Here is a 17,128-nt window from a genome sequence, read left to right as displayed (position 1 = left end):
GAGTATTTCAAATTCCAGAGGATGCGTTTTTCAAACAACCCATAATAGTTGACTTCCTGTTGGGCTGGTGTAAAACTTAGAGCACGAAAGTTGTTCGGCCCGATGAGATCTATATGTGTACTGAGTTTCATATTATTATATGCAAGCGTGTTTGATTTATAGACCAAGTTTTCGGACACCATTCCAGGGGGCGCTGTCGAGCCCCCGTGCCACGCCCGGGTACCAGCTTCAGTCCGGCCCTGATGGCCGCAGGTTCTGATGTGTGTGCAAAATTTCAAGAGTTTTTGAGCATGTTAAGGGCCCCAAAAGTGCCCAAAAGGTTGACAAAATAATAATAATAATAATAATAAATAATCCTACCGGAAACAATAGGGCTCTTCGCCCTTTCAGGGCTTGGGCCCTAATAATAAACAGAGCAATTCCAAGAGGGTCCTCACACCATCGGTGCTCGGGCCCTAATAAACAGAGCAATTCCAAGAGGGTCCTCACACCATCGGTGCTCGGGCCCTAATAATCCTACCGAAAACAATAGGGCCTTCGCCCTTTCAGGGCTTGGGCCCTAATAATCCTTACGAAAACAATAGGGCCTCCGCCCTTTCAGGGCTTGGGCCCTAAAAAAAAAAAATCCTTACGGAAACAATAGGGCCTTCGCCCTTTCAGGGCTTGGGCCCTAATAATCCTTACGAAAACAATAGGGCCTTCGCCCTTTCAGGGCTTGGGCCCTAATAATAAACGGAGCAAAAACAATAGGGTCCTCTCACCATCGGTGCTCGGGCCCTAATAATAAGTATGCAAGAGAACACTAGTGATGCCTTGCTTTCAGCAAGCACCACTAATAATAATAATAATAATAAGTTTAAATAGGATTTCAGTAAGTTGGCTCTCTCAAGCCAACTTAATAATAAGTTTAAGTACAATATCAGTAAGTTGGCTCTCTCAAGCCAACTTAATAATAATAATAAAAAAAATTTAAATCAAGGAAATTTCTCTGGCATTTCTTTTCTTTTTGCTGTATCGAAAATGTACCGAACCGTGACACCAGTGTATCGTATCGAACCGAACCGTGAATTTTGTCGTTACACCCCAATATATATATATATATATATATATATATATATATATATATATATATATATATATATATATATATATATATACAGTACAGGTCAAAAGTTTGGAAACATTACGTTTTTTTATATTTTTGAAAGAAGTCTCTAATGCTTATTAAGGCTGCGTTTATTTGATCAAAAATACAGAAAAAAAAAAACAGTAATATTGTGAAATATTACTTAAAATAATAGTTTTCTATTTGAATATACTTTAAAAAAATAATTTATTCCTGTGATGCAAAGCTGAATTTTCAGCATCATTACTCCAGTCTTCAGTGTCACATGTGACATTCAGTCTATCACATGATCCTTTAGAAATCATTCTAATATTCTGATTTATTATGAGTGTTGGAAACAGTTTTGCTGCCTAATATATTTGATGAATAAAAGGTTAAAAATAACTGCATTTATTCAAAATAAAAAAAAATATTTTCTAATAATATAAATCTTCTTTACTATCACTTTTTTTTTTATCAATTTAACATATCCTTGCTGAATAAAAGTATTGATTTATTTCAAAAAAAGGAAGAAAAAAAATGACTGACCCCAAATTACTGACCAGTAGTGTATATTGTTGTTACAAAAGATTTCTATTTTTTTACAAATTTTATTCTTTTTCTTTTTTTCTTTTTCTTTTTCTTTTTTTACTTTTTATTCATCAACGTATCCTAAAAAAAAGTATCACAGGTTTCCAACTTTGATAATGAATCATCATATTAGAACGATTTCTAAAGGATCATGTTATAGACTGGAGTAATGATCCTGAAAATTCAGCTTTGCATCACAGAAATAAATGATAATTTAAAGTATAATAAATTGAAAACCAATTATTTTAAATTGTAATAATATATCACAATATTACATTTTTTTTTCTGTATTTTTGATCAAATAAATGCAGGCTTGATGAGCAGAAGAAACTTCTTTCAAAAACATTAAAAATAGTAATGTTTCCAAACTTTTGACCTGTACATATATATATATATATATATATATATATATATATATATATATATATATAGATAGATAGATAGATAGATAGATAGATAGATATACAATGAATGAATGAATGAATGAAGCTTTATTATTGTGCCATGCGTATGATTACACCCAGCCCGCATGGACTTACAAGACACCAACATTAGTAATCATAAGTAAGAGGATTAATATATAAGATAGATATACAAGATAGACAGATCCAGAGTATGTTGAATACATTGCTCCCAAATAAAGACAAGCATTAGAAATGAAATAATAATAGTAATAGTACATATGTATTCAGATACATGCATGTAATCATATACACGTGTATTCTCATTTATTCAAATAACCACCCATATAAACCCATATTCCTACATATATATATTACATTTTAATGATGAAATAATTTTCAACTTTTAATCTATGCTTTATCTTTCATGCATTTCATACATTGAGTTACATCCCATGTCACAAAAAGCTTCATTCCTAAACTCTTAAGTGTTTTATGATTTATGATATGACGTACAGTAATCCAAACATTTGTTTTTCACCTCCATCTGGCATGCGATGGGTGAGATAGGTCAGCAGCCCCCAATGGCATGTAATTTCCTTTTATTCTATTACAGATGTCTTGTTTTTAAAGACGTTTTGAGAAGGGAGAGAGAGGGGAAGGGAGAATCCTCTTAGAAACCAGCCTTCACAAATCAGACTGCAGATTCTCCGACAGCCAGACAGTGCTAATGACGACCTGCTTTTCTATTCATACTGTTCTCTTTACACACACACACACACACACACACACACACACACACACACACACACACACGCACACGCACACACACACACACACACACACCATTCATGGATGCTCTGGCATCTTCCTTTACCTTTCCTCAACAGCAGGCTGAGCTGTGCGCTATGTAGGGCAAAGTAAATTAGCAAAGTCTATTCTTATAGTGCTGTGGAGTCCTCTGCCCACCCTTGCACTGCCCACTGTGCTCCTTTGCTCTTAACTCACTTCATATATAGCTTGATACTATCATTTTGTCACAGTAATGATGCAGTAGGTGTATTGGGTTAGATTATTAAAGATCATAAAGCAACAATGTTTTTATGAGGTCTGCATGACCTGGTTGTGCCTGTATGTCACTGAAGTAACTGAGCTGTTGTGAGACTGATTAATGATGAATCTAGCAAACAGGTCTGATGTGGAACCCTCCCATCTGCTGGTCACTGTGCGTACTGCACAACTGATTGATGGGGATATTGTTGTAAGTCCTTTGCTATAATTTGTCACTGCATTGTATATCAAATAAAAAATGACACTTGTTGTTGGCACTGTGGTGACAATAATGTCAGTAACTCTAACTAGAGTGTGGTAAAAACTCTGGGATTGTAAATGTACTTTAGGGCTTTACTGTATAAATAATGTGTTAAATTCAACCTACCCATTGTTTTAAAAGTTTAATGGTTTACATTCATTCACTCACTTTGTTTATTTGTTTCTTTCTTGCTTGTTTTCTCTGCAGACTGTCTACAAGCCCTGGCTCTGTGCTCAGTATTTCCAGAGTCCTCAGTCAGGCTGCAGTCATAAGATTCCCTGTGAGCAGTACTGTCTTGAAGTCCAGCAGAGGTGTCCGTTCATATTGCCGGACAATGATGACCTTATACATGGTGGCACTCCCAGTTTTATATGTAGAGGTTGGTATGCAAGTATTTGAGAACTCAGTAGGCTAAAGTACAGCGGCAGCCAATCCTATCAATATTTTTGTATGATTTTTATCATTGCACCATATGATATGCTATTATATTTAAGTGTTGTTGTTGTTGTTGATAATTCAATTTTTTGGTGCCAAGCAGAATTCTAATGTTACTAATAAAGCAATGAAAAGTAAAAATGTAACCATTAAAATATCAAATTCTTGTATGAATATTTGAATCAGTAAAACAAGATCTGTAAAGTAAAAATAAGTAGTAAATAAAGTTGTTGTTAGCTTTGTAAAATTTTTCAGTTTTAAGATTTTCATGATTTTCTAAACTTATGGAACCACAAAGTAATTTGCAGAGTACCATCAATTTCCTGCAGATTTCTTAATTTAGGGTGGTTGGAATGTACAGTTGTACACTACCAACCATAATTAACAGCATCAACAGAGCAAAAAATTAAACACATTAAGGAGCACAAAAGCAGCAAGATCAGCTGCAACCTGTTTGTTTAAAAACAAAAACAAAACAAAAAAAATTTAAAAGCATGTTATTGTTCCACAGACCAAAGCTAATTTTAAGGTTAAACAGCATTTTCCAGCAAAATTTCAGAACATATTTAAAGGAAATACGTAAATACCGGAATGAAACACATGCTGGATTATTATACAGCTTTTTAGTGACATCTATTGGACAATTTATGAAACTGTCAGGCCTTTGGTCACAAAACAAAACACTCAATAAGCAATATTAGAAGAAATTTAACCCAACATTTATGATTTTATGATTTCTCAATGTACAATTGTTTTCTCAGATAACTCAATTTGGAAAGTTGGGACAACAAGTACTTGAGAATCTAAGTAACAACTTTTGTATAGCAACATGTTTAGAGTATTCTTGTTTAGTCCACTTGAGTTTAGTAAACTGACTCATCCTACTAAATAATCTATTTTCAATCTATTTTTTATTTGTTAGAAGAACATTTTGCTGAAACCTAATGTATTAACCTAATGTGACGTCACTTGCAGTTGCCGCCTGCATTCTTTACTTACACTTGATACAAATCGGAAAAAATATTGCCAACAGGGTCAAGAAGCTGGCTGGGATGGTTAAATTATTCAAAGTACTTAAAGGAGAACTCCGGTCAATTTTAACATTGAGCTCATTTTTTTGTATATTTGGAGTGCTGTCAATACAGAGAACAACGACAAAAATCGGTGTTGCCTACACCGAGTTATTCTATTTTTAAAATTTGCACCCTGTTGACTTCAATGGGGCAAGTACTAAACCTGCTTTTAGCCTCTTAACATCCTTGATGTGTCATTACAAGTGCACAGAAAATGTGAGTGATTCCTTCTGAGTGAACACGAGTGAGTCTGACTGCAGTAGATGTGAAAGATATGTATAAAAATGATGTTATTTAAGCCAGCGCAAATACCTTTGTTTACATCCTGTTTTTCGGTTGAAGTCCAAAGTAGTCGATTACCGAGTTCACGCGCGTGATCATAGGTATTAAACCTATGCGTGTGAACTCTGCAATCGACTACTTTGGACTTCAACCGAAAAACAGGATGTAAACAAAGGTATTTGCGCTGGCTTAAATAACATAATTTTTATACATATCTTTCACATCTACTGCAGTCAGACTCACTCGTGTTCACTCAGAAGGAATCACTCACATTTTCTGTGCACTTGTAATGACACATCAAGGATGTTAAGAGGCTAAAAGCAGGTTTAGTACTTGCCCCATTGAAGTCAACAGGGTGCAAATTTTAAAAATAGAATAACTCGGTGTAGGCAACACCGATTTTTGTCGTTGTTCTCTGTATTGACAGCACTCCAAATGTACAAAAAAATGAGCTCAATGTTAAAATTGACCGGAGTTCTCCTTTAAGCTCTATAACAAGACCGAAACGTTTTTGTTTTTAGAGATATTACCAGGGTAAAATTAATTATTTTTTTCCCTATAGTTTTAAAAGGCCAATCTTCTTCATATCATGTTAGCTTTGAAATTCACACATGGAGATGAAAAAACAAGGGCCACTTCTTAATATGCGTTCATATGCGATCTTGCGTCCTTGTGTTCTCGTTCTACGTCATCATCAACCGTCGAAGTTCAATTCCGACCCTGCATCCCAATACTATTGTGAGATTAGAATAAATGTGTCCCAAAGCATAGTATATGTTGAAAAGAGTATGCTATAAAAAAATATATAAAAAAAACGTATGGTGTACTATTTCTGGTAGATTTTGAAGTGTGTATCCGTGTACACTCTAATGGCTAATATTGCCCACAATCCACTGTGCTTTGTAGGGGTCATCGTGATTTTGCCAGGTAAGATATGTTCCTGGATCAACATGTTGATCTTGGAACAACATTCCAGTCTGAAGATTTAGTCCTAACCCTACCCTTACATAAATAAGTACACATCAAGTGAGCTTATATATATACTGATAGTTCACTAATCAAATACTTGTAGCACATTTTTTAGTTTATGACCAGTACACTTTGAAGTATACTCTCAGTAAACAACTTAGTTTTATACTGGAAGTATACTTGTAAGTTTTCTTTAAGTGAACATAACATCACACTTCACAATATTATTTTTGCACTTTTAAGTATATTACTATGTTCCTATTTTTTAACACTTGAAATATACCTTTAACTGTAGTTTAACTCTTTCCATTTTAAAAACATTTTATTCTAGGTTCATGGATCCTTTATTTATCAACACTTGAATGCGAGTAAGTTTCATTAAAAAAACAAAATTTGTTAAAGACTACGTCAAGATGGGATTCAGAATGATGATCAAAACATAGATGGAGTATAGATCGAGTTCATCAGCACCCCCGAAGCTTCACAGTCGTTTCCATTTCATGGGTTAAGCATTTTACAGTTTTGATTTATATGCTGTTTAATTTTTGAAGATCAATTTATTTTACATTTACATACAGTGCTATGCATAAGTTTAGACACCCATGCTAAAGTTGAATGAAAAGAGGAATAAAAAATCATCTTTTGGAAATTGAACTTAATGCCTTAATTAAAAAAATTAGGAAAAATCCAACCTTTAAGGACACCAATTTTCTTTGTGAATGAATAATGTATCGTAAATAAATAAATGTCCTTCCTTAAAATACAGGGTGCATAAGTTTGGACACCCCTATGTTAAATTCCCATAGAGACAGGCAGATTTTTATTTTTAAAGGCCAGTTACTTCATGGATCCAGGATACTATGCATCCTGATAAAGTTCCCTTGGCCTTTGGAATTAAAATAGCCCCACATCATCACATAGCCTTCACCATACCTAGAGATTGGCATGGTTTTATTTCAGTTAGCCTAATAGCTGGTTTGATTTGCATTGAGAGATGATCTTATGGAAAGTACTCCATGCCAATCTCTAGGTATGGTGAAGGCTATGTGATGATGTGGGGCTATTTTAATTCCAAAGGCCAAGGGAACTTTATAAGGATGCATAGTATCCTGGATCCATGAAGTAACTGGCCTTTAAAAATCAAAATCTGCCTGCCTCTATGGGAATTTAACATAGGGGTGTCCAAACTTATGCACCCTGTATTTTAAGGAAGAACATTTATTTATTTACGATACATTATTCATTCACAAAGAAAATTGGTGTCCTTAAAGGTTGGATTTTTCCTAATTTTTTTAATTAAGGCATTAAGTTCAATTTCCAAAAGATGTTTTTTTATTCCTCTTTTTATTCAACTTTAGCATGGGTGTCTAAACTTATGCATAGCACTGTAAACAATCTTCTATCATTTGTTTCTTCTTCTTCTTCACCTGTGTTTTGATCTGGAGATTCTGTACTATTTCTACCATATAACAATGAAAACATAGATAGCCAATAGATTTCACTAACAGTAGATTATAGCCTAGACAAAAATTCAGATACTCAGAATTAGGAACATGTGTAAGCTGTGTTTCTTTGTTTTTGGTTCTCCCCTGTGACCTAGTCTGAATCCGAAATCACCCCCTAAACCCTCATTTACTATTTCCTACGTTAGTCCACTAATACTTTTCACTTGAAGGAGTGAATAAAAACGAGTGAGTGAATTCAGACAGCCGTTGAGCGTACATCGGTTGTACACTCGTTATTGCGGTGCAATGTGGGATTGGATGCGTACACTCAATTAAGTCCACTATGGTTTCGGACACCACTACAAATGGCTGTCCCCTCAAATAACGCCATTTGAGGGTATAGGGGGCGATTTCAGACTCAGCCCTAGTTTTCCTACAGTGTCTAATTAGTCATTATGTTCACCTGTTCTGTCAATCATCTTGTTAGTTCTCCTGATTATTTAAACCCTGTGTTCTCCTCCGTTCTTGTCAATGTATGCATTAATGTCAATGCTGTTTCTCTAGAGTATCACCTGCATGTTAGATTATTCTGTGTATTCATCGTCTTTGTGAGCTCTGATACCATGTTATGTGACATTTTCCTTATAAATCAATATTTTCAAACAATGTAAATATATGAAAGGGGAGAGCGGGGCACAACCTAACGTTTTTTGACTTTCTCAATTTGTGTAAATCTACTTAGGTTTCAGAGTATTTCTTTTTTTTAGAGTACAATTATGTGGTTTTGTTTCATTAATACAGTGTATGCTTTTTCTTGATAAACCTCGAAAGAATGGAAGTGAAATGTGACAACATGCCCCATAGGTGGGCTACATTGTACCATGTGAGGGGCACATTGTAACATGACCATATGACAGCTTAAAATGCTATCTGATCTAATCAAAAAAACATACAAGGCAAACTAAAATATATTCCCAATAAAATACAATTATTAACTTTTTCATAATAAAATAAAGCCATTTTTTAATAATTAATGAATGAACACACCGGATGAACACATACAACACAGTTCAAAACATAATGATAATTAATCATTTCTGAACATTGACTCTCAGTCTTTATTCACCTTTTTCTCATGTTTTCTCAATAGATTTCATAAAAGTATAGAATAGAATAGCATAGTTCTAATAGAGGCACATTGTAATGCAGTTACAACATGCCCAACTGCACAACTGGGATTTAAACCCTGCTAGTGTCTTCTGCTGGTTAGCGAAGCATTAAAGAACTATCTCAACTGTTAAATAACATATTGGAGATTAAAATAATATCAGTTTTGTCTAATTTAAAATAAATGCCACAAATAGAGATGAAAAATTAACATAAGAAATAAGAAATTTACTGTTGCTATGGTTAAATAAATGTTCAGTGATATCTTCCAAAGATTTCTGAATTTTGATGCAATTTTTTTCTCTATATAGTATTGATATGGCAACTAGTAAATACACTAAGTTTCGTCATGCTAGCATGTGTGGAAGTATTTAAAACAAGGATGTTACAACTAGCCCCGCGTTAGGTTGTGCCCCTGTTTACTACTAAAAAAAAGAAGTATATGAACGCATTCTACTTGGTCAAATCACATTCACTCTTTGGAGGATGATTCGGTTCAGAGCTAAAAAAAACAACAACAAAAAAACTACAAACGTGCATGACAGTTAAGTAGACAGGTTTGGATAAAGGGGTTTAAGTGATTAATAATCAATATTTTACATGATAAAAACATTTATTTAATGTTAATCTGCAACATCAACTTTTGTAAAGATCTGTTTGGCCATCAACTTTTAAATGCATCATTATGCAAAAATATGAGGAGAGTTCTCCACATATAAGACCCATGACTGTCAACGTGTTATTTCTTTACTTTCCAATATGGTAGGAAATTAAAAGAAATTAAAAGTGGAGGATGTTAACAGTGACAAGATGATTTTAAGGCCAGTTTACGGTGACATGATGCATGTAATGCGACAGATCATCTGTTAAAGATGCAATTTTTTGATGTGATAGTATGTCCCAAAGCGAATTGGGACGGAGCTCAAGAACACAAGTACAGAGGATGCATGAAAGAACCTGGATGTGTTTTTGATATCAGAGATGCATCGGATGCAGATGTGGGGTGCTTCTCATTTCTTATTTGTGCATCCTCGTTTCCTTTCCTCTCTTCCTTTTCTCATGTCTTAGCTCCACCCCCATGCGAGGGAAGGATACAACTGTGATGGAGGAGCGAGGAAACAAGGAAGCAATAAATTTGTGTACTGGGAAGCACCCTTGAGCGAATCAAACTATTAGAAATTCTAAAAGTCATTGCGGTTGAACAACGTACGGAAGCCTGCACGGTTTTAACTTGTTCGGTTACACTTTATTTTAAGGTGTCATTGTTACAATGTAATTATACATCTAAGTGCTTAAGTAATAATAATTAACAACATGTACTTACTATAGGATTAGGGTAGGGTTAGGATTTGATTGAGGGTTAGTTGCATGTAATTATGCATAATTTACTGTTATTACTATGGCAAGTACATGTAACATATGTAACAAGGACACTGTAAAATAAAGTGTTACCACTTTTTCTTACTTAAGAGATTACATCTGCCATCTCGCAAATGTGTGATGGCTCGTTAGAGTAAACATTTGTTTATGTAAGTTATAAAGACATGAAGAAAGCCTGTAGTACTTTTTATTAACATGTTTAACATAATCTTTACATTGACAAGGCATAGGTAACATCAACGTCTCGGTCACGACTGTAACTATGGTTCCTGAAAAGGGAATGAGATGCTGCATCAGGAAGTTTACTCCACTATGGCAACGTCTCTGCATGATTGCGTCTTTAAGCTTGTATGAAATCAGTCCAATGGTGTGACGGAACTTCATAGGTGGGTGTTGTAATAACCAGGAAGCTATAAAGCAAACCCAGACCAAACAATGTTTGTTAGGCTAAAGCAAGTTGGTCACAGGCACACCGAAACTATGGCAGGGTGACGTAGCGTCTAATTCCCTTTTCAGGGAACCATGGTTACAGTCGTAACCAAGACATTCCCTTTCAAGGGAACAAGCGCTGTGTCGGAAGTTTATGATGCTATGGGAACATTCATGCCCACTCCGCCCTAATTACAAGTGCCTGTCTTGTGTGAAATCGAGTGAGCACAACTAAGACATCAGCACCTGGGACCCTAGGGTGGAGCCCAGATCAATGTCATAGAACCTGACGAATGTGTGCGGAGAGGACCAGCCTGTCGCATCACATTCATCCTGAAGAAAAGCCCCTGATAGTAAGACTTTAGGAGCCGCCATACTCCTAGTTGAGTGGGCCCGGACAGTCAAAGGTGAAGGCTGGCCAGCCGACCCATATGCAAGAGGGAGAGAGCCTCGACTAGCCACTTGCTCATTCTCTACTTAGAAGCTGAGTGCTCTTTTCTGTGTGACCCAAAACACACAAACAGCTGATCAGTTTTACACCACAGGGCAGCTCTGTGGATATAAGCATCTAGTGCCCTGACTGGGCAAAGCAGATTCAGTTTGCAAAGTAAGTGTGACCGCAGACCCCCCTGGTGATTTATGTAGGCGACCACCGATGTATTGTCTGTCTGGACAAGAACATGATGGCCCCTGAGGTCAGAGAAGAAGTTATTCTGTGCCAGAAAAGCAGCCATAATTTTTCGAGGCAGTTTATGTGCCATGAGAGATGATGACCCCACCACAGACCTTGAGTCGAACGACCATCTAGGATCACCCCCCGGCCTGTGAGCGAAGCATCCGTCGTAAGCATTTTGTGATGACAAGGAGCTCCCAGCACAGGACCCTGGGACAAGAAGCAGGGATTCCTCCACATAACCAAGGTACCAAGGGATCTGATCGTAACCTTGATCATGCAAAACGGGTCGCCCCTCTGGGAAACCATTGGTCTTGAGCCACCACTGCAAGGGTCTTGTATACAGCAGGCCAAAAGGTATCACGTTTGATGCTGCTGCCATCAAACCCAACAGATTCTGAAACTGCATGACAGTGCGTGACTGGCCCACCTTCAGTTCTTTCACGACTGCGAGGATCGAATCGATACGTGCAGGGGACAGACATGCCAGCATTGTTGTCAAATCCCATAATACGCCCAGGAATTATTCTTTCTCTGTGCTGGAGAAAGTTCAGCCTCAACCCCAGCTCTTTCATGTGGGTGAGAATGACATCTTAATGTTGAGCACTTGAGCCAAGTGCTTCGCCCGCGAAAGCAAACCTATGGAACTTCCTGTTTTGTGAATGGATGGATACATGGAATTAAGCATCCTTGAGGTCTATCAGGACAAACCAGTCCTCAGACATGATTTGAGACACGATTTGCTTCAAACGTAACATTTTGAACATGAGCTTTTTGAGCAATCGATTTAGATGGTGCATATCTAAAATTGGATGCAACGCCCCATCCTTCTTTGGAATGATGAAGTACCGGCTATAACTTGGATTCTCTCTCGGGTGGAGGAACACATTCTATGGCTTCTTTGCTCAAGAGTCTTCACCCCTAATAATAATAATAATAATATAAATTGTTGTAATCTAATAAAAATCAATTTAATAATAATAATAATAATAATAATAATAATAAACATCATTTACATGTAATCATTTACCAGATGGTTTTTAAATAAGTAAAGGCTGTTCATCTTGTACATTACAACAATGTTAGCAGTGATGCAGTGACAAACCAAAGACAAAAACCTACAAATAGTTGTTGTCAGCATTAAAAATTATTATTTTATTTTTTTAAAGTGTGAGCACCTAAATGTAGTTATCTTTCATAATTACTTATGAGCTGACCATTTAATTCTGCTTTTATTTAGATTTAATCTGCCTGCGATATTGCAGGAATGTCAGCACCATGGGAAACAATTAATGAGCACATAGAAACATATTTTTATTTAACACTACAGCATTTGATCACAAAGCATTTGATGAAGTGAAGTCTTTAAACGGCTTTAAAAAACTGCTTTATTTTTATATTTATTTATTTATTTAGTGTGTGTGTGTGTGTGTGTGTGTGTGTGTGTGTGTGTGTGTGTGTGTGTGTGTGAGTGAGTGTCAAAACCGGAATATTTTCCACAAAACGCACAGATGGAGGACAACTTGGACTACCGTTACTCAAGTATGTAGTGCGGATTTTAAGGACTTTGCCACTCGATGATTTTGCGCGATCCAAATCAAACCCTGTTGCAAACCCGGCCGACTGGATTGAAAAACAACTGCGGTATGTGCGCGAGGTGATACAACCAGCTATTGCATCTGCCACACGATAGCACCAGAGAAATCCTCAAAAAGTAGGCAAAAACAAACTAACCTATCTATGGCAGCATCGTAGAGCAAAGGCGATTGACATTATCCTAAATGACTGCATGTTTCTCACGCCACCGTTAGATACTGGTAACACTGAGCGAGTGTACAACTATTATCGGAAAAAATGCCAGTCTGATCCAACTACTATCGCGCTTGAATTACCGCCGTGGAATGATGACTTAGACAACATAATGACTGAGTCGCCGCCACTGACATCGGCGTTTACAATAGAAGAGATTGAGAAAGTAATTGTAAATCTGCCCAATAACAAAGCCAGTGGTTCAGATGGTGTTACTTACGAGCATCTTAAAGCCACAAAGCAAACATATTGCTACATATTGAAAAGCATATTTAACACCTGTTTGATTAATGGCAAAGTCCCTAGTTCATGGAAGGGAGCACTCATTCATAGAATACCGAAGAAAGACAATGTACCAGAAGATCCCTCAACATGGAGGGACATCTCTTTATTGCCATCTATAAAGTCTTTATGAAGTGTCTGCTTTCAAGAATATTACCTTGGCTGGTTGATGCTGGAATTCTGTCTAATAAACAAAAAGCTTATATTGAGCGACAAGGCATGAATGAACATGTTTTTTGCCTAAAAACTGCCATTGACGATTTTAAGCATGAATCTGCTAAGCTGTACATTGCCTTCCTTGACTTTAGAGACGCCTTTGGCACATTGCCTCATAGAGTCATGATTGATGCATTGGAAGATATACAGCTTCCCAAGATCTTTGTAGACATAATAAAAGATATATATTGTGATTCCTACCTACAAGTGATCTGTGGAAAAGATCTCACCAGACCAATACCACTGGAGGTAGGAATCAAAACTGGTTGTCCATGGAGTGCTGTGAATTTTATCATTGCAATAAATCAGTGGCTAAAATGGCTCTGCGCACATGCTCCGCCCCACGTCCTGTCACCGAACCCAGTCCAGGGCTATGCTGATGATGTGGTCGTTGCATCCCGAGATGAAGGCGTGATTAAAAACATGTTGTCATGCACTGACAGATTCCTGATGTGGTCTGGCCTACAAGTAAAGCACAGTAAATGTGCAGTTTTCTATGAGAGGAGGAGCGGTGGCAACCGTTGGTATAGATCCAGGGCCGACCAACCCCCCTCCTTTACCATCTTGGACCAGCCACTCCGAGTGTACACTAGACACAAGACTTATAACTATCTGGGCCACAAGTTTAACATCGCTGGAGACTGGAGTCTGCAAGTGACTGACATGGCACATCAATTTATGACCAGACTGGATTCTATTGACGTATCACCTCTTCCTGTTACTCTAAAAGTGCAAGCAATAAGAGACATAGCGTTTTCTAAAATTCAACATCTTTTTGTAAATGTCCATATTCCGCAAAAAGTATTGCGTGAAATGGACGACAAAACCGTAAGCCTGGTTAGGAAATGGCTTTGTCTCAACACACATTCCACAAGATGTTTTATCTTCCAGAAAAGACAGGACGGGGGGCTTGGAGTTCCACACTGCATGTGGGAGTACACAGCCACAAGACAGTCTCACCTCACCAACATGCTGAACTGTGATGATGCCAGCATGAGGCAGATGGCCAGGGCATCCTTATTGCTGGATTTTAAAAAACGGAAGGTGCTGCACGCATGCGGCGGGGAAGATAGCTTCCTGGGTTTTAAAAGAAAGACCAATGGAAAGCTGGATGGACGGGCACAGGGATTTGGTGTGTCATCAGACTGGCCAGACTTAAATGACTTATGCTGGAGGACAGGCACTGACCTGAAGTGGATCTCTCACTGCCGACCTGTAGAGGTCTCTGATGCAGTCGTAGAGGACTCATCTGTCATCGTGGAAGCCAGACTGCACCATAACAACACTGTACTCCTGCTCCAGCCTAGAACATCAAGGCAGACTCTCTTGTCTATTCAAAGAGCCCAAAATATGGAGTACTGGTCCAGTCTGAAACTCAAGGGAAAGTTGGCAAAACTGCCCTGCGCGGACCACTCTGTGTCACACACCATCTACAGCAATGCCACCATTAGTGAGGAGATCCTAACCTTCTGCGTAAAAGCACGTCTGCAGGTTCTTCCTACAAAATACAACTTATCAGTGTGGTTTCCCTCCACCCATTCGCCCCTCTGCATGCTGCATGCCCCCCCCCCCCCCCCCCCCCCAACACCTGGAGTCAGTAGCCCACATCATGAACAGTTGTTCATCACTTAAAGGACTATATATTGCCAGACATGATAGACTTGTGGACCTCATTGCTGCTCAGGTTCCTTGCGTGGGTGATGAGCAAATTTTTAAACATACTACTGTACAATCTGAATGGTTTAACTCCCCTGCAAACACTTTTTTAGGAATTGCTAATACACCAGATATTATTAACATTTCTCAGAATGGAAAAAAATGTACACTATTTGAGGTGTCATGTGCATTTGACTTGTTTATGGAGGACTCTTACTGCGCTAAGATTCTAAAATATCAGTCATTGATATCGATCATTGAGAACCTTGGGTACAAATGCCGTCTTATTGTGCTGGTGTTTGGTAGTCTAGGTCATGTACACAGGCTGGCGATCCGTGGACTTTGCATTGGGGGGATTTCCAAAACAAGGGCCAAACAGTTGATGAAGTACTGTTCAATCTCAGCATCTATAGGAAGCATGTTTGTTTGGAAAAAGGCGATGTTTCCTGTATCCTTAGAACGGTTTAATCCATAACAATGTGCTGATTTGTTTTATTCTGTTGGACTATTTAAAAAAATTGATTCCTAATGAAATTTGACTTGTAATGTGGAACCAAATAAAGTATATAAAATGTGTGTGTGTGTAATGAACCAGTTTGCTCCTTTAAAATTTTTTTCACAAACCTGATGGAACAATGCAATGTCAACATCCATTTGACTAACCGCTCTACTTTCAATGCTGGAGCTGTTAGTTATAAAATTTGATGAATATTCAGTTCTTTAAAAAAAGAACACTTTATTTTATAGTCCTGTTTCGCATGTACATACTATGTACTTATTGTAGTAATTACAATAACTCAGTAATAACTGGTACTAGCTCCGAGCCTAACCTTAAACCTAATCTTAACCCATGTAGTTAGATATCACTGAGTACTTTCCTGGGTAAGTACACTGTAAGTACAATGAATGTGCACATACCGTAAAACAAAGTGTTTGAAGTAATAATTTTAGTGGAACTTTTTACAGTCAGATAGGCATATTGCTCTATCGTACAATGTGAGTGTTTTCAAAATCAAAACATGGATGTCTGTTTTTGCATACACCGCAGGGCTTTCAGAGAAACCAGACATCAACCAGGAGCCAGAGTGCTGTGATGTGCGGTGGGACCAGAAGTCCAACAACCGTTCCCGCGGCACTTTAAAAAGAACTCACCCTTCCTGCCAGCACACATCCGTGACCTCCTCTGGGACTCCACGGCTCGGGCAGGGCCAGCTGAAACTTTGCTTGCTGGTTCTAGTTCTTCTCCACACTGTGTCTACCATGACGGCTAATCAGAACTCGACCTGCCTGACCGCCATCTTTCCACTGGATGACAACGCCCCCAGAGAAGAGTAATTGGACAAGGCTGGGCTGGACAACTCGTTTCCGCATGCTCCAACACATCTCACTTCAGGCTTGTCAGTAAAGAAGCCCCTCACTCAGAGAGAAGCTCAGTGTACCATGTCTAAGTGAGGCTAACATTCTCAATCAGAGAACACTTAACCACACTTGTCATCAGCACCTTCTGGGGTTTGGGGAAAATAGTGAACGGAACACAGGAATAGTAGCAGACAAAAGATGTGTAATAGGAAGAGTCAGAAAATGCCCCCACAGAGACTCATTCTCTTCTAGAACACACTTTGTGGGACACACACACACACACACACACACACACACACACACACACACACACACACACACACACACACACACACACACACACACACACACACACACACACACACACGCACACACAATGTCATTTCACTTTGCACTAGGAGATTATCTGACCTTTCCCTTTTAGTTTCAGCTGTCTTTTTCACTTCAAGATGGTTTTGACTTCTGTTCAGTGATTTCAGAGCAACCTGGAAAGTGACTTGAGTGTCCATGTTCCTGTCAAATTCTCCTTTTATTTGTTGTGTGC

The 17,128-nt window shown here is 37.9% G+C and overlaps 1 protein-coding gene across 1 annotated transcript in view; it reads left to right on the top strand.

Annotated features, from left to right (window-relative positions):
• The window catches only part of nalf1a (NALCN channel auxiliary factor 1a), a 400,436-nt gene extending 383,543 nt beyond the window's left edge, over positions 1-16,893 (top strand). The window contains exons 2-3 of the mRNA XM_079851972.1: positions 3,617-3,788; positions 16,274-16,893. Coding sequence (XP_079708098.1) covers positions 3,617-3,788; positions 16,274-16,560 — 459 coding nt within the window. The 3' untranslated portion in view covers positions 16,561-16,893. The remainder of the gene's footprint in view (positions 1-3,616; positions 3,789-16,273) is intronic.
• Positions 16,894-17,128: the final 235 nt, after the last annotated feature.

The sequence above is a fragment of the Squalius cephalus genome (genome assembly GCF_949319135.1).
Source record: "Squalius cephalus genome assembly, chromosome: 2".
NCBI classification, from domain to species: domain Eukaryota; kingdom Metazoa; phylum Chordata; class Actinopteri; order Cypriniformes; family Leuciscidae; genus Squalius; species Squalius cephalus.
This window is presented reverse-complemented; position numbering and strand designations above follow the sequence as displayed.